The sequence below is a fragment of the Siniperca chuatsi genome, linkage group LG15, assembly GCF_020085105.1.
Source record: "Siniperca chuatsi isolate FFG_IHB_CAS linkage group LG15, ASM2008510v1, whole genome shotgun sequence".
Lineage (NCBI taxonomy): Eukaryota > Metazoa > Chordata > Actinopteri > Centrarchiformes > Sinipercidae > Siniperca > Siniperca chuatsi.
Window position 1 is genome coordinate 4,944,429 of NC_058056.1, and position 24,006 is coordinate 4,968,434.

The window sequence follows — 24,006 nt, forward strand, 5'->3', positions numbered from 1 at the left end:
TGGCTTAACGATGAAGAGGAGACTTTGGCTGAGCCCTCGATGACAATAGTGCGGCCGGCCGGAACACGCACTGGAGCCTTGCTTTAAAGCTTCACAACTCCAATGTTGCCTTGATCCTTCTGCTGATGTGACAGCTGCAGGGTCTTCAAAACAGCTCTGTACCCGTGAGCACTGGGTTGAAATATGGATTGTTCGCCAACATACTGCTCATACAGTGGTTCTAAGGTGTTCATGCCAATGAGAACTGTAGATGGGTCATCAGTGCGGGCGTCAGGAACAACTAGGGCGAGTGTGGAAATGTCATGTTATTTGCCAATGAAGTCTCTGGAAAACTGGACTGTTATTTCCACATAGCCAAGATATGGGGCATTCTGACCAGCGGCGCCTTCGACTTGGAGCAGATCGTTGAGTGGATGGATGGGTTGTTCATGAAGATGGCGGTTGTAGAATGAAACTGGTATTGTGGTCACTTGCGATCCGGTGTCGAGCAGGCACTGGTAAGTGTAACCAGAAATGTTGACTTTTGCTGTGCACCTTGAGCCAATCAGTCCTTTAGGCAGCCTTGTTGTTGGCCCTGGACTGAGCTGTTGTAGTTCGGCACAGTGAGTTCTTCTCTTCTTTGCGGGACAGTATGGGTCCTCCGCAGTTCCTGTGTGTCCCACGACAGGAACTGATTCTATTTTAAATGATTGTTTGAAAATTTATTTCGTTGCTGCCACCCTTGCTTCTTTTCATCAAATTGTTTGCGTTTGGTGCTGACGAGTGCTGGGTTAGGACGGTTCTCACATTGTGGCTTGATGTGTCCGTCTTCTCCACAGCGGAAGCAGAAACCAGGTTTTGGACTTGGCGATGCAACACTGTCCTTTGTTCTGTGTAGCTTTGGGACTGGAGGGCCCCTTGGAGCATAGGACTGTCGAGACTGAGCGGAGTGGGAGGCAGTTAGAGCGGCCAGTTGTTGTTGTATTTCCGCCATTTGTTTTGTGAGTGAGGACAGGGCAGCACTAACTCCAGTTTGCATATTGGTCTAACCGGTCGACCGATGATGCCATCTCAACTACCCTCCACTCAGCACTCACACATCTAGAGAAAAAGGACTCATACGTCAGAATGCTGTTCATAGACTTCAGCATTCAACACAATCATCCCTCAACAGCTCATTCACAAACTGGTCAAGCTGGGGCTCAACACCTCGCTGTGCAACTGGCTGTTGGACTTTCTGACTGGAAGACCTCAGGCAGTACATGTCGGCAGCAACACATCCAGCATCATCACACTGAACACTGGGGCCCACCAAGGATGTGTGCTGAGCCCCCTCCTTTTCACTCTGCTGACACACGACTGCACACCGTCACTCAACTCCAACCTCTTCATTAAGTTTGCGGATGACACGACTGTGGTGGGTCTCATTAGCAACAGAGATGAGACAAACTACAGGAGCGAGGTGAGCCGCCTGGCCGGGTGGTGCAGTGACAACAGTCTCTCTCTGAACGTGGAGAAGACGAAGGAGATTGTTGTCGACTTCAGGAGAGTGCACACTCAGCATGTTCCTCTGACCATCAACGGTGTGACTGTGGAGAGAGTGAGCAGCACCAAGTTCCTGGGTGTGCACATCACAGAGGACCTCTCCTGGACCGACAACACTGTAGCACTGGCCAAGAAATCACAGCAGCGTCTCTACTTCCTCCGCAAAGTGAGGAGAGCCAGAGCCCCACCCCCCATCATGTACACCTTCTACAGAGGCACCATCGAGAGCATTCTGACTAGCTGCATCACTGTGTGGTATGGCGCCTGCAACGCGTCCTGCCGGAAGACTCTGCAACGCACAGTGAGAGCAGCTGAGAAGATCATTGGTGTCTCTCTCCCCTCCCTCCAGGACATTTATGGAACCCGTCTCACTCGCAAAGCCCTCTGCATTGCAGGTGATCCCACACACCCGTCACACAGCTTCTTCAGTCTGCTGCCATCAGGGAGGAGACTGCGGAGTCTCCAGGCCAGGACCAACAGACTGAAGGACAGCTTCATCCATCAGGCTGTCAGGAAGCTGAACTCGCTCCCAAACTTGCCCCCCCGGTCCCTCTTCTGCCCCAGGCACCACTGAACTATGAACCCCCAGATCCCACATCCCCAGGACCTTCCACTGACATACAATGTCATGCACCAGTCACTTTGTGTAGCATTGGTCTGCTCACTACCTCATTCACCATGGAACTGACGCCATTCTACAACCTCGGTCAGTTTAATTAAAATAAGCTCTATCTTTTTATCTGCACTGTTTGTTCACTGGTTTGCACTTTATCTGCCATGTGCCAAGATGTTGCTTCATTCACTGAGCTTTACTTGCTTCACGGTCTTCTTCAGTTCTTAACAGCAGCAGTAGTTCAGCGAATGAAGGTGGGTTGGCTTTTCTCTGCTTCAGCTGGAGCTCAAAGATGAGGCTGTTATCCCAGCATCCCCTGCAGAATTGACTGAGCAGGTGCCTGTTCACTTCACTCAGTTTCACTCCTCCCTGCTTGACAGCTAGACTCAGGGCTACTTGCAGTCGCTGTAGATATGCAGATGGTTTTTCACCTGAGTCCTGTAGAGTGTCCATGAATTTAACATAAAGTTCCTCTCCATCTTGTACTGTCCCATAAGTACAAGTCAAGATGTTGAATGTAGATTTCTGCTGGCAGGTCTAGGCTGAGATGTTTCATGATGTCAGCAGCAGGTGGCAGATGGCTGTTGAGGATGTATCTGGATCGTTGAATTTCTGAGATGGCAGTGTCCTTCAAAATTAGATCCACACCAGAGCGCCATGTGTCATAGTCCACCTCGTGCTGTGGACGAGGGACTTTTCCAGAAAATATTCTCAGTCTGTGGGATGAGCATGGCATACATACATGGCAGCGTCATAATTTTTTACAATGTGCTCTACCACATACCTCTGGACTTCTGGCAGATTGATTTCAGCAGCAGACATGTTGTGGACTGGCAGAGGAGAAGAAACAGCCATGTTGTTGATTACTGGAGGGGCGGCCATTTTAAGTTGTTGTGGAGCAGGAGCGGCGACCATTTTGTGATCTGGTGGAGTAACTTGTTGTTCTGTGGTGCCTTGGGATGAGGGAGGGCGCAGTTCAGTGACAGCTTTGTTGATCTGGGTCATCGGCTCCTGTAAGACTTCAGCAAAATCTTATCCAGACATTTTAGCCACTTGTTTTAAGTCAGCAAGGTAAGTCTGTGTCTTTGAGCACCCTACAAAAGCAGCATACATTTTTGACAAACTTTTAATGCAGTATTCATTTTGTGTAGGTTTAAATATGTATGGTAGTATTGGACCCAATAAATCAAAAGCTGAATTAGTTTTAAACTCAACTACAAGCATGTCATGGTATTCACTGTCAGGAGAGTTTATCATAAGAGATCGCTCTATTGCACCATATTGAAGCAGAAAATCCTCAACCTCATCTGTTTGACACTTTGGTTTGCAACTCACTATAACCGCATTTGGTATTTTAATGCAGAGGGACCCAAAAATGTCCATATTCCAATGAATTGGTGAGTCTGCAAAAATAACAAAATATTATTATTATTATTATTATTATTAACTGTACACCACCACCTTGGTTTTTTGGAGTTTGTTAGGCTAGACCAGAAGACTAGGAAACGGCTCTCTGGGAGGTGGTTAGAACAGTGGTAACAATAATAACACAACGGAAACAAAGTGTTTAAGTTTAAGTGGCTGGTGCCCTGTATTAACAGTGATAGTGGGAAATATTTACAGTCTGCAGAATAAGAAAAACATTGAGCTCCTATGATTTAGGTCAAGTGTTTAACCTTCTGAATAAATATTCACAATAGTTCTTTCTCATACAACAAACAATAATTTAAAACAGCACAGTCCATAACCTCCCAAAAGAGGAGGGGTCACAATGGTGGTGACAAACACAAATCAGCAATTAATAACTGTTCGCCACATCAACATGGGCTTAATTGTCCATTGGTTTAACCAGAATGTCCATGAAAATAATTGTCCATAAACACAAGCAGTTTATGTGGGTGAGTGTAGTGAGACTTTGGGGGCGGACAAGCTGCAACATCCTCCTACCAGACCGCAGGAGTTTGTAAAGCAGAGGTGATGTTGTACAGGCTCTTTGTAGACTTAGCTCGCCATCGGACTCGTACCCAACCGGGCACACCTGGCCAAATCCCTGGTTCTAAACGGTCAGAGCGGTGTCGGTAATGATGGTAAGGCTCCTGTGCAGCCGTCCTGTTATGCCTCGCTCCCAGCTTCTGACAGGAGCGGGACGAACAGGGCTTGTATGGCGCGCTGCAAGGCACACGATTGGCTGGAGTGTTCTCGCGAGAGAACCGTGACTAAGTGGTGCCTTCACTGACGCACAATAGTTGGAATTCTTACATTCGACCACAGTTAGTGCATTTTAAACCTGGGTTACATGGATATAAATAAAAGTGGAAAAAAACATTAGATACACCTCCTAATGTTATTTAATGCAACACCAGCACAAACTACTGTATAGCCTCAAACCATATTTACATTAGCCACATTAGCCTCAGCAGAGCTAATGATTGATGTTCCTGTGTGTGTGTGTGTGTGTGTGTGTGGATGTGTATGTGTGACTGATAGATAGTTGCAGCTAAACTGGACCCTGCTGCAGTGAGTGATGTGGAGGCTGCAAGGGTTGGACTACAGCCTGTCAGAGACTGGAAAGTCTTCGGCCTACGGGGCTACCCAGGTAAACACAGGACAGATGGGGAGACAGGCAGTTTTTTCCCAAAATCAAACTCAAATGCCAAGATTTCGACATACTCTGAGAGAGGGAAGCACAGTCCAAATACCACCTAGAATTTTAAAATAGTAATCAGAATCAGAAATACTTTATTGATCCCCGAGGGTAAACTCTTTTGTTACAGCTGGTCACTATCACATCAGTGCACACAGGAATAGAAGTACTAAGCAATCAAATATAATACATTATAATACAGGCAAGAGAAATTAAGTACGAAGTGGATATGAGTATAAAATTAAAATAAGTGTAAAGTACAAAGTGGATTACCGGTTGATGATAAGTTTGCGCGGTGTAATAATATAAGGAATAAGTAATAGTGCATGTACTGTCAAGTTAAGTGTAGCTTAGTAAGATGATTATGAGATGATAGATATTGCACAGCAGTAATAGAAGTATGAATTAATATCAATAAATAGGGAATTTTAAAACAATAAAAAACTCAACTCAAAAAGACTAATAATTTAATGGTAGTGGTAATAATAAATTAATAATAATAATAGGAATGGCAGTCATAGGAATAATGACAATAATAGTAACAATGGGTTTAGTCTTATTAAAGATTTTTCACTTTCCGTTTCTATGACCAAGTACTGTTGTGTGTTGTTTAGGGTTTATCTTCATCTCCAACCCATTCCTGCCGGGCTCCCAACCCTTCTGGGTCAGACAGTGTCTGAAGACCTACCCTCAGAAGCCTAATGTCTGCAACCTGGACATGCACATGTCTCCCTCTGACACACAGGACATCTGGGACAAGAGTGTACATGGAAACAGGTGAGACTAGCTGCGCTCCTTGCCTTTGACAATTCTGACTGGATCTGTCTGACCCAAAACGTGGGCCAGTTAACTGTTGTGTCATGCCTTAAAGCAAAAGCAGGGAGAAACTGCTTGCTTAGCTCAGGCATAGTTTTTCATGCTCAGGAATATCATTTAATTGAGCTAGACTAGCAGTTTCCCTTCCAGTTGTGCTAAGCTAGTTTCAACTTATCACAGATCTACTGGACACACAGAAATAAATTGATATTGTCTTCTTGTGTAGTAAGGAAACAAGCATCTTTCCCAAAATGTTGGTTGTTCCTTTAAATACTAACAGTGATGAAGTAGATGCAGCCAGAAAACAATAGGCCTGATTACTGATTACTGGGCCATCTTGGAAACTATTAGGTCAGTTTCAGGTGAAACTAGCTATTAACAGATACTCAGGCAGATTCCTTCCTGAGGGCAGGGCGTATGTAACTCAGAGTAGCTTAAATGTCCAGTTCCTGTCCAATTTTTTCACAATTGAGAATGACTTCCGGATGGGAGCCGAAACGTCTTGATTCTGAAAACAGTGTCCAGATGACTACAACTGAAACCTTTTCTACGATGTTCCTTTAAATGTTACTCTATCTGAAATGTAACATTTTCCTAGTACATCATGGTACAGCTCCAGTTTCTACAGCTTCAGGAAATCTTACTGCCACTGTTTCATTATCGGCCTGTAGGGATTCAGCTGCCTGCACTCTTCTGCACTGTTCAACTGGTTTTACCTCCCTTGTATGCAACATGCAGCCATGAAGCATGCTGAGCTGCAGAGGCACTATTAGGACTAATTTAATAACCACAGAAAACTCAATAACCATTACAAATAGAGGTCGACCAAGAAATTGGCTGGCCGATATCAGGTTATCACAGAATTATAGGCATTGGTGTATGTGTCAGCCAATAAATGAAAAATAATAAGTAGATGTCAGTACTGAAATGTTGGAGACATGTTTGAGGTAATTTAGAAACAGTGTCTCCATTACATAGTTTGTCCAAATTCCTAGGACATTTTACAGTGAGAGGACTCAGTTTGCGTGGAGCAACAGGCACACAAACTTAAGGTAAAATTAATTGAACCTTTTGATATTTTACTAGCTCAAAACCTCAGTGTATTTCTTTTAATGAATATGGACAAATGCAATTTCACTGTTTAGTGCAGAAAGAAGATCACAAAGTGATCATGCGCAAATGCTGTAATTTATATATTTAGAAGTATTAGCTAATTTCACTGCTAACAAACTGATGAGGTTGTATTAAAAAGGAAATCTACAGATTTACACATCAAAGACCGTTTACAGGTCTTGAGATGAGGAAAAAAAATGTATAGGCCTTTTGTGTCTCTAAAAGGAGCTATGTGAAGTCTGATAAATTGTCTCAAGTGATGTCACTTGAGTCAGCGTTGGTTGGTTCTGAAGACTTCAGAAGATTCTGTTGGATGTTGGACAAACATCCAACAGAATCTTTACAGGTACACAGAAAAACACCAACAAATACATGTAGAGCAGAATTAGGCAGATACCCACTGATAACTAACATTATGTGTTGTTTGCAGCAGCTGTATTCTGTCTGTCACTAGATTCGTCACACATCCATAAACATATTTTTGGCAATTTTTCAAGTCGCATTTCATATCCAGGGTGGCGAATAAGATTGCATAAGTGAGCATTACATTACAGCCACCTACGAAAAAATATATTTAAGAAAATATAATTTTTGCAAGATCGCATCGAGGTGGTACCATGACAAATACCATGATATAGAGCGAACAACGACACAGCAAGTAATATAACTAATGTTAGCTAGGTTGTGGGTTATCATATTTTTGCTACTATTGCTGGTTTGAAGCTCCGAAGCTAACAGTCAGAGAGGACGAGATGTTTCCTAGAGCGAGCAAACCAGCTCCAGACAGCAATACTCACAACTCTCCCGGTACTATAGCAAACATCACAACAACAGCAGACTTGAAAGTAAGCTGAACGTCCGTGGGCAAGTTATTTAATGTTACCTGACACACAAATAATGGCTGGAATAATGTTGTGTGGCTCGGTCCGAACCACTTTGTTTGTTTAACATACAGAGCCAGGGCTGTGTACAAACACCGGGTTTTCTTTTCAGCGCGCACACTGAAAGGACAGCTAGCGGACCATGAGGAGATATTCGCTGACTTTGACAAAAAGACGTTTATTGGATTAGAATCGCATACCCCACCTTGAACCAAGCGCGCCCCCTTGGTGACAAAATAAAACACATCAGAATCAGCATCATCAGCATAACCTTGGCCAGATCCGTGCCTTGCTCTCTGAGCTCCTTGGGCAGTTCCTTCAACCTCATGATTCTCATTTGCTCTGACATGCACTGTGAGGTGTACGGTCTTATATAGACAGGTGTTTGCCTTTCCTAATCAAGTCCAATCAGTTTAATTAAACATAGCTGGACTACAATGAAGGAGTAGAACCATCTCAAGGAGGATCAGAAGAAATGGACAGCATGTGAGTTAAATATGAGTGTCACAGCAAAGGGTCTGAATACTTATGACCATGTGATATTTCAGTTTTTCTTTTTTAATAAATTTGCAAAAATGTCTACATTTCTGTTTTTTCTGTCAAGATGGGGCGCTGAGTGTACATTAATGAGAAATAAAATGAACTTTTTTGATTTTAGCAAATGGCTGCAATGAAACAAAGAGTGAAAAATGTAAAGGGGTCTGAATACTTTCCGTACCCACTGTATGCATGCATTTACCTCTCTCTCTCTAGCTGCCTTCCGGGAGCCAGCTTTTGCAGGTCTCAAATACCTTATATGGTCTGACTTTGCTCCACAGCACACCTTGCCTTTGACCTGACCAGATGTCAGCTATTACTGAGAATTAGAAGACAGTTGTTAACCAAGGCTGAGGCATAGACTTCTGCGTGTATGTACATGTCTTTCAGTATGTTGTCACTAAAATGAAATTGTATTGACATCTATACTTACATTCCTCTGGGGTTACTAAAGTTGAGGCAGCTGTGTCGCATGACTGGAGGACAAGGGGTCTGATTGTGGACTCAGTGTAAAAGTCAGGGATTGGGGAACCGTAGAACACCTCAAGGGGTCTGGGCTGCAGTGCTGGAGGAGGAGTGGAAGTGCTGTCTGCAATCCCTTTTGCAGGGATTTGTGGCTATGGTTCCATATACTTCTTCAGATGGTCAATGTTGATTCTTTCAATGAGGTTTTCTTTTGGAGTTTTTAGATCAGCACTCCATCCATCAATGTTTGTTATAGTGAATGGACCCAATAAGTGAGCTTCTAATTTACCCCCCTTTCTTTGTTCTTGGCAAATATTTTTTCGCAACACTTGATTCCCCCACCGCAAAGTCGCCATCATCCCCTATGGATAACTTCTTTTTCCATATACTCTCTTGTCCTTCTGCAATATTGGCCTTCACTTTAGTGTACACATCATTGTCAGCCAGTGTGTTGAGGTGTTTATCACCTATCTGTAACACTGGTGTAGATAAATGAACACAAGTACACATTGTAGCAGAGGTGTGCAGAGGCTTCTGGCAATGACAAGCTTAGCACACAAGGCCAGTCTGATCTTGAATATGCAATGAATATGAAAATGATCAACATACTTTTCTGTAATAAGCTAGCTCCTTCATAGCACTAATTAACATGTGGCAACTACCCTGACTCAGTGCTCTGTGACCAGCAGAGGGCAGCATAAGTCTACCAGTCTATATATTCTAGGGGCTTTTTCACAACCATGTCGGTTTTTTCAGTGTTGCTGTGTACAAACATACAATATCACATGTCTTAGAATTCAACTTACTTTGTTGACAAATTCTTTGTCCAGGTCAATTAGGATTTATTTTGGTGCACCATATACACATTACACATTATTATTCACTCTGTAAATGCAACACTATTCCAACCATTCCAGCTATGATTTGTGTGTCAGGTAACGTTAAGTGACTTGCCCATGGACATTCAGCTTACTTTCAAGTCTGCCAAGATATGCTGTAGTTGTGATGTGTGCTATAGTAGCAGGAGAGTTGTGAGTATCACTGTCTGGAGCTGGTTTGCTTGCTCTAGGAAACTTGCTAACACACAACTTAGCTAAGCTAACCCACAACTTAGCTAACGTTAGTTATATTACTTGCTGTGTCGTTGTTCGCTCTATATCATGGTATTTGTCATGGTATTGGATTTCTCCAGAATCAGATACCCCACCTTTTCATTGTTGTTGTATGCTTTGAAAAACTGTGAGACAAAGAGCCCAGAGATGGCTGCGGTAGCCGAGAGAGTATAACTGAAGTTCAATAAACTGACTACAGAATCTAAATACTACTTTGCTGTGTTGGAGTTTGCTTTGTTCACTTGGAGTAAAGCTCATAACACATGGTATTGACAAGCACTTAATGGAAAATACAGAGGTGAGTGGGTGCCTCTGTATTTTACTATACAATATACACAAAAGGAAGGAGAATAACTGTAAATAAGTCCATACTGTGTTGTGGGTAGAATATTACCACCTGTATTCTCCTCTGCCTGCTCAGTGTTGACAGTTATTTAGTGTCTTTTGACAGTATTGTCTTATTTAGATCATCACTGTTATAAGTATTTCTTTGTCATAATGTGTAGTGTGGTAGGGGGCTGTAATGTAGTGGTTGATATGGCCATAGACTCGAGAAAATTAACCTTGACAAACATGTTTGGGTATTTTCAGAGATACACCCAAGGTAACCAGTTATTTTAGATCAACCCCAAACAAATGTTACCTGGATGCTGACATACTTACTAACGTTTCTGGAAGTGAAGATATTGTGAAAGCGCAAATGGCTCACAGGCAGAGCAGCGAGCCGCAGAGCCGTACTGCTTTTGCTTGAGGGAGTTTGAACCCACCTTGACGTGATCTTGCAAAAATTATATTTTTTAAATTTATAAGGTAGGTGGCTGTAATGTAATGCTCACTTATGAAGTCATTTGCCGCTGTAGATATGAGATGCGACTTGAAAATGGCCAGTAATATGTTGTGGATGTGTGATCAATCTGGTGACCGCTGCTGCACACAATGCATGCGTACAGCAACTAGTTAGTTTGAAAACCAGTAGGGATACAACACTGTTGAGGCACACAAAAAGATAGTTGCATCACATTGAGCTCTTGCCTATAACCCTCCTTTCGTTTAAATATTTTTTTTATTTTTAGCTTTAACTTGTTATATAATTCAGATTAGCCCTTGTGAGCAATGACAACGACCAAATAACCAGCTAATTCGCCTCAAAAACAGCAGGACAACATCAAACGATTCAAGGCTACCATGATGGTGTAGCCATGCTAATCCAACAAACCGTGGACGCCCAGAGAGATTCACTGAGATGGTCGCAAGCATGCTAGCAGGAACACTAGAAACGGCATTAGCCGTCTGAAAATGCTGGTTTGCTTCAATCACTGAAAGCTGAGATAAGCGCACATGACAAAAACATGGAAAATCTAACATCTAAAGTGGAAGCACTGCAGGGCTGGTGACGTCTTTTAATCCTGCTGCTGGAGATTGATCGAGCACACCAAATCTACTCCAACAACACAACCAGGCCATGCATGATGATATTCCAAATACTGTGGTACCCCAATCGCCAAGCCATACTTAAAGGTGCGTGAAAGACAAAGCCATCCCTCCCAGACTGCACCCGCTTGGAGTTCTACGCTGACTAGAGCTCCGGGACAACTCAACAAAGGAGCGCCTACAAAGGAATTAGAGCCAAACTCTGACAGAAAGCCATCGACAATTTCCTAGTCTAGTTTTACACATTCCTCACAGGCAAGGGCCTGAAATGAATCAATGTCCAAAGCACCTTTTTTTTTTCTCTACCTTGCAACTGAAATGTTTATATGATATAGTTGACTAACTAACTCATGCTTAAACGGGACTCTTTTTTTGCCTCTTTTTTTGTGTTTCTGAAACTAGCCAGTCTACTGAGCCTTGGCTAATAGAGAATGTTTTGAAATGGATGTTAGTTTTGGTTTCCTTTTACGCATGCTGTTAAATGCAGCCTCAAGTGGCTGAAGTATTCACAGCGCTTCACTTTTCCCACATTTTGTTATGTTACGTCATTATTTTCCTCAAAATTCTACAATACCCCATAATGACAACGTGAAAGAAGTTTGTTTGAAATCTTTACAAATTTATTTTAAAAAAAAATCACATGTACATAAGTATTCACAGCCTATGCTCAATACTTTGTTGAAGCACCTTCGGCACCAATTACAGCCTCAAGTCTTTTTGAGTATGATGCTACAAGCTTGGCATGCCTATTTTTGGGCAGTTTCTCCCATTCTTCTTTGCAGGACCTCTCAAGCTCCATCAGGTTGGATGGGGTGCGTCAGTGTACAGTCATTTTCAGATCTCTACAGAGATGTTCAATCGGGTTCAAGGATGGGCACTGGCAGGGCCACTCAAGGACATTCAGAGGACAGAGTTGTCCTTTAGCCCCTCCTTTGTTATCTTGGCTGTGAGCTTAGGGTCATTGTCCTGTTGGAAGATGAACCTTCGCCCCAGTCTGAGTTCCAGAGCGCTCAGGAGCAGGTTATCATCAAGGATGTCCCTTTACATTGCTGCATTCATCTTTCCCTCGATCCTGACTAATCTCCCAATTCCTGCAGCTGAAAAACATGCCCACAGCATGATGCTGCCACCACCATGCTTCACTGTAGGGATGGTATTGGCCAGGTGATGACCGGTACCTGGTGTCCTCCAGACTTGATGCTTGCCATTCAGGCCAAAGAGTTCAATCTTTGTTTCATCAGACCAGAGAGTTTTGTTGTTTCTCGTGTTCTGAGAGTCCTTCGGGTACCTTTTGGCAAACTCCAGGCGGGCTGTCATGTGCCTTTTACTGAGGAGTGGCTGGAAGGTTCTCCTCTCTCCACCGAGAAATGCTGGAGCTCTGTCAGAGTGACTATCGGGTTCTTGGTCACCTCCCTGACTAAGGCCCTTCTCCCCCGATCGTTCAGTTTGGCCGGGCGGCCAGCTCTAGGAAGAGTCCTGGTGGTTCTAAATTTCTTCCATTTACGGATGATGGAGGCCACTGTCCTTATTGGGACCTTCAATGCTGCAGAAATTTTTCTGTACCCTTCCCCAGATCTGTGCCTCGATACGATCCTGTCTCAGAGGTCTACAGACAATTCCTTGGACTTCATTGCTTGGTTTGTGCTCTGACATGCACTGTTAACTGTGAGACCTTATATAGACAGGTGTGTGCCTTTCCAAATCATGTCCAAACAACTGAATTTACCACAGGTCAACTCCAGTCAAGTTGTAGAAACATCTCAAGGATGATCAGTAGAAACAGGATGCACCTGAGCTCAATTTTGAGTGTCATGGCAAAGGCTATAAATACTTATGTACATGTGATATTTTATTTTTAATAAACTTGCAATGATTTCAAACAAACTTCTTTCACGTTGTCATTATGGGGTATTGTTTGTAGAATTTTGAGGAAAATAATGAATTTAATCCTTTTTGGAATAAGGGTGTAACATAACAAAATGTGGAAAAAGTGAAGCGTTGTGAATACTTTCTGGATTCACTGTATGAAGGCTACAATATGAGTTTTTTTTTTTTTTAATCAACCACTTGGGATAGTTGAAGATCTTTCTATAGCTGGCATTTGGATAAGTGCTATGTTACTGATAAGTGTTATGCTCCAGATTGTGTGTCAAAGGACACTAACATTTAAAGGTAAAGTACTGTAACCTATAGTTTAGGAAGGGGGGTTTAAGGATTAGATCACTGTCAGGCTAAAGAGGATTAAGTGAGCGCGCACAAACCAATACATGGGATTACTGTTTATTGTCGTCAGGTTTTTATTTCACTGTCACACCTTCGCACTCCTCATAACTTTATCCTTACTTTTTTATTTTCCATGTACGTTTAATCCTTTGTCCGTGCTAAGTGTACATTGACAATGGCTGATTACAAAGTTTTGTCACTTAATGTTAGAGGTCTGAATTTGGCATTCAAATGTGCAAAGATTCTAGATTATTTTTACGCAGGAAATGCGTAGATATAGCACTATTACAGGAGACACATTTGTAGATGTTGCCTGATTACAAAACAGAATTTATAAGCCACTGGCTGCTTCAGGAGATGGCTCACGTACTAAGGGCCTTGTAATTTTGATGAAATGCAAATATTAGTATTCAGAAGATTAGTTCAGATGATACTGGGAGGCTGGCATATTGTGGTACATCTTTAAAATGTAAAAAAAAAAGTGGCTTTTCTGAATGTCTACACTGTTTATGAGCCAACTTTCTTCCCACGGATTACCATAGACCTACTGTCTTTGAGTGATTATCTTCGTCTTTTTCTTCTCATTGGTACAGATATGAATACCTTTTTTGTATTTTAGACAGGGCAAATACTTCACAGTCTACCTCCTTTTAAAGACTTGAAAGTGGTAGATATATGGCGACTGCAGAACCCAACAGCTAGGGACTATACATACTTTTCCCATCATAAAATGTCTTCCAGAATAGCTTATATTCGATCACTTCTCAATTATGTCTAGCTGCAGAATCTATAGATTTTTTTGCCATGGCACATATCAGATCATAATACAATTTTGGCCACTTTCAATTTTGAATCCATCAAAGGTGAACCATCCAGATGAAGGTTTAATACCACTCTCCTTCAAAACCAAGAATACATTGCTCAGTTGAAGCCCAAACTGACTGGTTTCGATAGAAATAGTGTATCAGACCCAATGCTGATATGGGCTTCCATTAAGGGGTTTTTACATAACAATGCCATTTGGTTCTCCTTGCAACTTTAAAGGTCCAGAGTACAACAAATCGCTAAGTTAGAACAAAACTATAGCTCATTAGAGAAAGACTTGAGTGTGACTATACTAGAGAGAAGGAACATAAATTCAAGGCTAAACAAGCGGAACTGAACAATTTGCTGAAATATAGTGTTGAATATTTAATGAGTAAAACCAAACACAAATACTACTCAGAAGGGAGCAGACCAAGTCGCACTTTTAAACATCAGGAAAGCAAGATGTCTATAACCATTAAAATGCCCCAAGAAGGGTCTAGTCTTAACCACCCCAGAGATTAATGAACCGCAAAAAAAGTTTTGCTAAACTTTACTCATCTGAAACATAACTGTCTCAGAAACAATATGATCATTTCTTCACTAGATCTGGGGTTCCTCCCCCAAGAAAACTTTGTTATTTGACTATAATCTATGCATTTTCCCATAATTTTAGACTATTATCATTACAATATTTATTTTTAAAAAACAGACAGGAAGCAAGAAAAAAAGTGAAAGAAATATGCTCATTGAAGAAGTAAGCGCAATGTCCTGAAGTTATCTTTCACATTTTTGTGAGTGATTGCACTATGTGCCATAAGAAATAATAATCACAAAATAACATTGGTTAAACAAGGCTTATAGTGAAGGGATCTGAACTACGATTTGCTCATCCTCCCAAAGTCAGGGTGAATCCACAACCAGCTGTAGGGAGTGGGTATAGTTAGGATTAGGATCACACCACTGAAATACCAGATGTAGAATTGCCATTGGAATATTTCACAAATTCATTACTTGCTATCATTGATAACATGCACCTTTTTAAAAAGCTTAGGGTTAAAGATAGATCAAGCCCCTGGTTCTTTGCGGAATTATCAATTATGTTCAAGACAAGGGACAAAGCCTGGGCTCTAGCAAGGCGTACTGGTGAAACAGCCCATTGGCAGACTTTTAGGCAACAAAAATAAATGCACATCCACCTTGAGAAAAGCAAAAACAAATTATCACACAGAATTTAATCTCTGATTCTTTTACAAACCTGTCAAAATTATGGAAAGCAGTAAATGTAAATAAAACAAATCCTCTATGTATTCCTTCTCATGTTATGGTTAATGACTGCCAAATAAATAAGACATCAGAGATTTGCTATGCTTTCAACACACATTTTGCTGCTGCAAAATCAGTTAGATATGGTATACTCAGGATCTGCTTTTAATAGTAAGCCTTTGGCTCATCATGCCCTCCTTAAACCATACCTCTCAGTACACCCTACAGGCCTTCACCTCCTCTATTGTTAAGGAGGCACTTCAAGCTATTGACTGCAGGAAAGAAACTGGGGAGAATAAACTACACCCTTATTTTTGTGGGTGGGCTTCCTTCCTTGAAATAAATAATTCACCTGAAATAGCAACATCACTACTTTAGGAAAATGGGAAAGCAGTATTAAGAGGGAAAAATCATATCATATTCCACACACAAGAAAAAGAACACTCAGATCCTCCCTCTAATTTATCCCTCCCTTTTGTTTTTTTCTTCTTTTCTTTTCTACCTACTCACCCTATTTACCTCTAAACTGCTTTTGTGAACCATCACTGCTGTTATATGTATCTACTACTTACCTATATATTTTCATTTCTAATCACTGTTACTATTAACAGTACTATTATTGTTATTGCTGTTGTCATTATCATTATTATTATTACCACTACCCCAGCCTCCACCTTTTTAGTTCAGAGTCCTAACATGGCTCAAAGGTAAATAGTATCATGTCTTTCCTAGGCCTTGCATACCAAGGGAGGGTTTTGCATCGCGCTCCCTCTTTTGGCTTAGCTTGCTACTTGGCTCATCCAGGGAGCAGAGCCTTCAGCGCCAAGCGTAACTGTATTTGGGACAATAAATAGTTAAATCTATGACGAGAGTGTTCCTGACTGAATGCTGAGTTATTCCCACTTTGTTTTAGGCATGGCGTCACGCTTCTGCCATGGCGACCCCATTCGACACATTAACAGATGTTGCTGTATATCAATGCAGACCACACAATGTAAATTTCATGTAGTTCTTATGTTTGTCACATGTGGCTTGATTCCTGTTGCCAGTAAGTGGCGCTATGACTATCACTCATGAATGTCACATAAGTGTAACTGGGAGTGGTCCATCAATAACCACATGTAGATTGAGGATGATCAGTTGAAACATTGCTGAGTTATTCCCACTTCCTGTTTGGCATGGCGTTACTCGTCTGACATGGCGACCACATTCGACACATCAACAGATGTTGCTGTATATCAAGTGTAGACCACACAATGTAAATGTCATGTAGATCAGATGATTTTTGCACACATGGCTTGCTTCCTGTTGCCAGTAGTGCTTCCTGTTACACAGTTACTAATTTTGGAATCAAATAGCACTGCTACTAATTTTGGAACCGAGAATTCACTGCATCGCCACGGCAACGCTGTTTGGGGAAACCTAAAAAGCTTAGAAATTTAGCGTTGCAAAGGTCTTTAAATTGCACTGCCCAAATTTTAATTCAGTCTGATTAATTCTCTAGGAGGAGTTTGTTAAAGTACAGAGCCTGTAAATGGCGAAAATGGTATGTTAAATTCAAAATGGCCGACTTCCTGTTGGGTTTAGGGTATGGCTCCAAGACCTTTAAGTCTAGAGATGATACATCTGCCTCCCATATTTCGTACATCTTGGTGAAATGTACCGCGGGGGCTGCTTTGTTGAAAGTTTGTAGGGTGCGCTATTGAGTTTTGCCACACCCAAGCGCTAGACTATACTGTTGCTGGAGGTCGATAGAGGTCGGCTTTGAATTGTCATGCATTTTGGATGTTGCACAAAGGACTTACATATCACTTCATGTGTCCACTACATGGTGCTAGAGAACAGCCACTAATTATATGTATAGAATCCAGTTTATCAAGTGTACACCACACCAATAAAATTTCATGTAAGTCAAATGATTATTGTCACACAAGGCTTACTTCCTGTTGCCAGTAGGTGGCGCAATGACTATTACTTCTAATTGGCATGTGTCCTCAGTCTGGGACTCTTTACAAACGTGAAATTTGGGGCAGTTCTGACAATGTGGAGTCGAGGTATTACTTGTACAAATTGCAAAACATCGAAACATGACATTTCGACGCCACGCCATGGACACACCATTCAACTTATACTCAGTCCTTGAACAACTTTTCATTGCTAAGGTCTTTAGATTGCACTGCCCAAATTTGCAGTCGATCAGATTAATTCTCTAAGAGGAGTTCATTAAAGTATGGTTTCTTTTTTCACGTCAAAACATCGAAATTTGCCACAACACTATGGACATGCTGTTCTACGAAAACTCGCAAGCTTCATAATATTGCATCATCAATGCCTTAAGGCTAAGGCTGTAAATAGCGAAAAGTGGCCTAAAAGTGCACATTCAATTCAAAATGGCTGATTTCCTGTTGCCAGAGGGTGGCGCTATGACTTATATTCAATATTGGCCTGTAAATTTCTTTAGGTCGGTACTCTTATCAAACATGTGACATTTGGGGAAAATTGGATCATCTGTGCCATGGAAGGCTTACTTCCTGTTGCCACTACATGGCGCTATGACTTTACATCATTATTGGCCTGTAGATGTGATCAGGGTGGGACTCTTATCAAACATGTGAAATTAGAGGCAGGTTGGACGGTGTAAACTGAAGTTACAGCAACTTCCTGTTTAAATATTACTCTGTGTGCACTATGTGGCACTAGAGAACACAAACTACAAACATCAACATACAACGCCATGCCACAGACACGCCGTTCAAGAAAAACACACAAGCTTTGCAGTATAGCTCAAGAAAGCAGAGGAAAAGAGGATGAAAAGGGATTAAAAAAATGGGAGGGAGGAAAAGAGAGATTAAAGGGAACGTGGAGGGGGATCTGAGTGTGTGTGTGATGCCTGTGTGTGCAAGTGTGTCAGATTAAAGATTTTTTCAAAGTGTAATATTGATTTTTTTTTTTTTTTTTCTTGATTTCCAGTTCATGAGGATAGTTTGCTTCGCGAGGATTAGAGCTATGGAGAGTATTCTACTGGATATATTGTTTAGGTTTATGTTGGATATGTCTCCTAGTAAGCAGAGTGGAGGGGATAGTGGGACGTGGCAGCCTAACAGAAGGGAGAGGACTTGTTTAATTGGTGTGCAGTCCCATGTGGCATGCATATAACTGTCTGTGGTGTTTTGTGTACAGTGCGGACAAATGTCAGTCTATAAAACTTGTTTGTTTTTCCATGTATAGTATACTCTATGCATAATCTTGTGTTGTATGAGTTGCAAGTTTGTTTTGGTGGATATAGAGAAGATGTTTTTGCAGTTTTGGGTCCAGAAGTTGGCACCAGGGATAATCTGTAGGTCTTGTTCCCATTATTGTAAAGGGATGGATATTGTTAGGTCGGACATGTACATTATCTTGTAGATTTTGGATAGTTTTTTTCTAGTATTGATGTTGATCAGGTCTGATGTTAGTGGGGGAAGATCTAAGTTAGATGATGTAATGTTGATTTTGGTCTTAATAGGATTTGATCTGCAGATATTCTAAAACGTGATTCTCCTCAATGCCGTACTTCTGAACCAAATAAAGGAATGAGACCAGGGTGTTATGTTATTTTAAGTTATTTTTTTACTTATATATATATCCATGTAGAGGAGGTGACTGATGGTGGCCCCATTCCTGAGTTGGTGTCCATAGCCAGTCTTGTTGATTATTTGGCTGAGGGGGTTCAGACCTATGCAGAACAGCAGTGGGGACAGAGCATCTCCTTGGTATATGCCACATTTGATGGATACTTGTGCAAGTGGCTTGCCATTGGCCTCAAGGGTGGTTTTCCACAGCCTCATCGAGTTTGCAATGAAGTCTCTTAGAGTCCTGTTGATGTTGTACATCTCCAAGCATTCAGTGATCCATGTGTGTGGCATTGAGTCATATGCTTTCTTGTAATCAATCCAGGCAGTGCACAGGTTGGTGTGTCAGGTTCTGCAGTCTTGGGTGACTGTTCTGTTAACCAGGAGTTGGTGTTTGGCTTCTCTGGTTCCTTTGCCAATGCCCTTCTGTGCTTTGCTCATGCATTTGATTTCATTTGTGCTGCTAGGCGCTCGTGGAGTGCAGTGAGCGTCTTTAGCCAGTAGGTGTGGATCCTGTCAGGGCCCGGTGCTGTCCAGTTTTTCATACCTGAGACTCTTTCTTGGATGTCTGCTGCTGTGATGGTGACTGGATTCTGTTCAGGGAGGTTGCTGTGGTCCTCTCTCAGAGCCACCAGCCACTGTGCATTGCTGTTGTGTGATGCCTCCCTTTCCCATATACTTTTCCAGTACTGTTCAGTTTCCAGCCTTGGTGGGTCTGCTCTGCTGTTATTACCCTGCCATTGAGCGTACACTTTTGCAGGTTGAGTTGCGAACAGCTGGTTTATTCTTCTGGCTTCATTATCTCTCGTGTACCTCTTTAAGCAGCTGGCCAAGGCTTGGAGCCTTTGTTTGGCAGTTTCGAGTGCTTCAGGTATGGGCATCTGGTTGTACTTCTTGGGTACTTGCTTTCTCATTGCACCCCTCTTGGCCTCTGTCAGTTGGCTCACTTCTCTCCATGCCTCCTTGATTTTTGCCTCCAGCCTTCGTTTCCATGGTGGGTACTGTTTCTCATGGCTCCCATGGTTGCTCTTATAGCCAAGCATCTGAAGGATCACTGCTGCTGAGGCGTATATCGGCTCATTAGTTTCAGTGATGGTTGTGATAGGGATCGCACTCAATGCTGCATTCACATCTTCTAGGAGACTTTCTGATGGTACTTCATTCAGCCGTTGTAATTGGCGTCGGGGTTGCCTTGCATTTATCCTCGCCATGATCTTATCTTTCAGGTCAGTCGCTGCCTCGTTCAGCGCGATCGCACTTGTTGGGGCTTTGTACCCAATCTCTGGTTGGGGAGCCGCCTTTGGCTCCCCTTGGCTCCCCCTTGCCGTAGCATTTGTGTTGTATCTTGTCAATCTCAAGTTGTGATAGCAGTTGCCGCTTGTGGATATTGGAACACTGAGCTACTAGTAGCTTCGCTGTAAGCCTAGATTGTGGGTTTCGAAGTAACCATTCATCCCACATCCTTTGCATGTAACCCCTCTGACTAGGGTTACTGGAGTATTAGCATACAGAGCCTTGTTATTGCATCTCGCCCATCTCCGTCTTGTTATCTCTCTCTCTCTAGATAGATAGATATAGATAGATGTGTATTTCACACTTGATTTGGCAATGTAAATGTCACACATACCAGAAAAGCTTTTTTGAATTTGCAGTACTCTTTTAAGCTTCTGACCACATCCAGTTTACTTGCTTAGTGACAGTGTACTGGTCCTGTTTCCCAGCAGCCTGCCTCTGTAAGTGTGCTCTGTGTTTAATCCCCTCCACAGTTTTACTCCCTCTGGAAAGAGAGAACCTAAGACTCTACTGGAGAGGCTGCGCTGGGTCACTCTGGGATATCATTACAACTGGGATACCAAGGTAAGCAACACACCCTGCTTTGTTAGAGGATCCTGTAGGTAGGATTCAATTGATTTAAATGCAGATATGAATACAAATATTCTGATCATAAATATACAGTTTCAGTATATTTACATTACAATTTTATTATTTTTTATGAGGATGTAAAGTTATCTGACCCCTGAGGGTATGCACTGACGTGACACGTCCATACTGACGTAATAGAGTTCTTTGATATACCATGTGATGCAACCTGGACACATCATCAGTGATGAACCCATGGCCATCAGGTGTCTTGGGTCTTAACATCAGACACCCTCACCTGGCGGCGAGACAGCTGGGGGTGATCAAGCCCCGAATTGTGTTCAGGTAGCACATTACGACACGCGTCACCCCCCTCCGACACTCAGCTCCCAGATCTGCATACCTGGCAGATCTCGCGCCTCCTCCATCAAATCTTCCCAGGGGACAGTTGGCTCTAGCAAAACCGCTTGCTTGGTTGCCATTGACATCAGGACCATGTCTGACCTGAGTGTGGTAGCTGCGATGGTGTCCAGGAACCTCCGTTGTCTCCCTAGGTTGACCAGGACCTGCCAGTCTCTTGCTGTTGCGAGCAGCCCACCCTGGGCCTTTGGCTGGGGCTTCTCCCCTTCTTGGACAAAGGCATTGGTGCACTTTGTTGGCTGTTGCTGCTTGCTGTAGCTGATGCCAGTGCAGATGGTGTCTACTACTGCCCATATAACATAGCTGGACGCCAGGGGAGTAGCTTAGGGGTTAAAATACTGACCATGAACCGCACTGTGCCCAGTTAAAGTACAGCTGGGTTTGAGGGATTGTTGCACCTCTGCTCATTTTCTCTCTTTATATCTTCTGATTGTAAAAATATATTGAAAGTTAATCGTGTTATTTAACGTTTCACAGCCCGTTCCAGTATGTCTCTTCATGTTGCTTTTCTTGTGTAATGGTCCAAATTTTCCTTTGTTGTTCCATTCACAGACTTACTGTGCCAACCATTACACTCCTTTCCCAGCTGATCTCCACTTGCTGTCCGTCCAAATAACAGCTGCATGTGGGTTCCCGGGGTTCAACGCAGAGGCTGGAATCCTTAACTACTACCGATCTGATTCATCTCTGGGAATCCATGTGGATGAATCAGAACTTGATCACAGCCGACCGCTGCTGTCATTCAGGTGAAAGGGGAGAATAATCTTAAAGTTAAGACTACTGAGCGGAAGGAGTTCTTCAACACATCTAGGGTTTTAGAATGCCAATGCAGTTATTAAGTTTTGATATTTGTTTTATTGTACCAGCAATTCAATATGGGAAAGAGAAAGTCTTTATTGGATAACTACAGAAAAATATTCCAACCCCCTCACTGTATATCTTGTTGTCTTTTCTGATAGTTTTGGGCAGTCAGCCATCTTCCTCCTGGGAGGCATCCACAGGCAGGACCCCCCCACTGCTATGTACATGCACAATGGGGATATGATGGTGATGTCGGGACAGAGTCGCCTCCTTTACCATGCTGTCCCACGCATCGTTCCAGCACCCCAGGGACATACAGCTTTAGAGATGGAAGGCTGCAGCCTGGCCTCTTCCCTGCAGGACAGAACTGTGGTGAAGCTGGTGTCAGAAGAGGACTGGGCGGTATGCTCCAGGTACATCCAGAGCTCCAGAGTAAATTTGACTGTCAGACAGGTGCTGGGACCTGGGCAGAGGTTCCCAGAAACACCCTCTTCTCACCAAAGGACTAATGCAGGCTGGACAGTGGGTTACCATGATGGACCAGCAGATGGAGAGAATGGGAAGAGGAGAAGTAGCTGTGACTCTGGTGATACTGTAGATACATGAAACAGACCACCTGCTGTAAGCTTCACTTGGAGACATGACACTGCAGGGGACATTTGCATCTGATACCAGTTGTCCTTTGCAGTGATGTGTATAGTTAAGTCTGTAAGTAGTGCAGTGACACTGTACTCCATCACACCAGACTCCATTGAGAAAAACTAATTTTACCTTGCAGATCATCATAAAACACACTTCATTCAAACTGGACAGAAACAAAATAAACAATTTGGAAACCAATGACATCAGTTTGTGTATTGCTTTCCTTGACCTGGGACGCACTGTGTTTGAGTCCTCCAGCCCCGCCTAAAAAATTTGTATATTGAGATCCAATTACAATGCAGGCACAGTCGAGGTAACGAGAATGCTTTTTTTTTTTTTTTAAAGAATTTTTTTGGGGGGCTTTTTCCTTTTTATTTGATAGGAACAGCTGAAGAGAGACAGGAAATGCGGGAGAGAGAGGGGGGTGACATGCAGCAAAGGGCCACTGCGGTAAGGACTCAGCCTTGTACATGGGGTGTGCACTCGACCTGGTGAGCTATTGGGCCCCCCCACGAGAACACATTTTAATACCAGGTGTAAATGCAAAGACCCATGGGTCGGATGTCATTATCCAGATAACGATAAACCAAATGAATCATTAAATTGATCAGTCTCATAAGAAGGAATTGGAATTATTTTCGATACATTGACCTCTGTCTTCTGCTTCAAAGAACACACACAGACAACTTCTTGCTGATAAATGAGGACATTTATTTATAGCTAAACGCCTACTAATAACTGAATAAATGAAGCATTAATAAAGAATATATGATGAATAAATAATCAAACAAATGAATGCAAGACCTTAAATAGTGGAATAAATCTTAACTCAGTGGCAATAGTGATGTGAAGCATGTGATTTAGTTATCAAAACTAACAGCGAGACGCTAGGGGCATTCAACTTCTCTAAAGGGAATTATTTATCACAAAAGTGAATTTCGCCTACTTGTTGAAGCGTCATTGCAGAGAGGAGACCGTTTTGGCTGACTTCCAAATTCGTGCAGTGTTGAGTCTGCTGGCTCAGCACAGCGGGACGTGCAGGTCTGGCTGCCTGTAACTTAGGGCTCTGCTGTGAAGGAACCCAGTTGCAGGTTACTCTTCCAGGCGACTTTGAGGGCAATTTTTCCCTGAGGAGCTGAGGGGCCTACCAGGAGACCCGGTGGTTTCACTTCAGGGCCAACAGACAGAGGTTCCATACGAGGAGTCGCTCGCTGGCACGGTTCACCCAAGGCTCTGATATGTA

The 24,006-nt window shown here is 42.6% G+C and overlaps 1 protein-coding gene across 1 annotated transcript in view; it reads left to right on the forward strand.

Moving 5' to 3' along the window:
* The window catches only part of alkbh1 (alkB homolog 1, histone H2A dioxygenase), a 24,033-nt gene extending 1,072 nt beyond the window's left edge, over positions 1-22,961 (forward strand). The window contains exons 2-6 of the mRNA XM_044166400.1: positions 4,625-4,733; positions 5,396-5,558; positions 20,807-20,897; positions 21,873-22,066; positions 22,280-22,961. Coding sequence (XP_044022335.1) covers positions 4,625-4,733; positions 5,396-5,558; positions 20,807-20,897; positions 21,873-22,066; positions 22,280-22,727 — 1,005 coding nt within the window. The 3' untranslated portion in view covers positions 22,728-22,961. The remainder of the gene's footprint in view (positions 1-4,624; positions 4,734-5,395; positions 5,559-20,806; positions 20,898-21,872; positions 22,067-22,279) is intronic.
* The last annotated feature ends 1,045 nt before the right edge of the window (positions 22,962-24,006 follow it).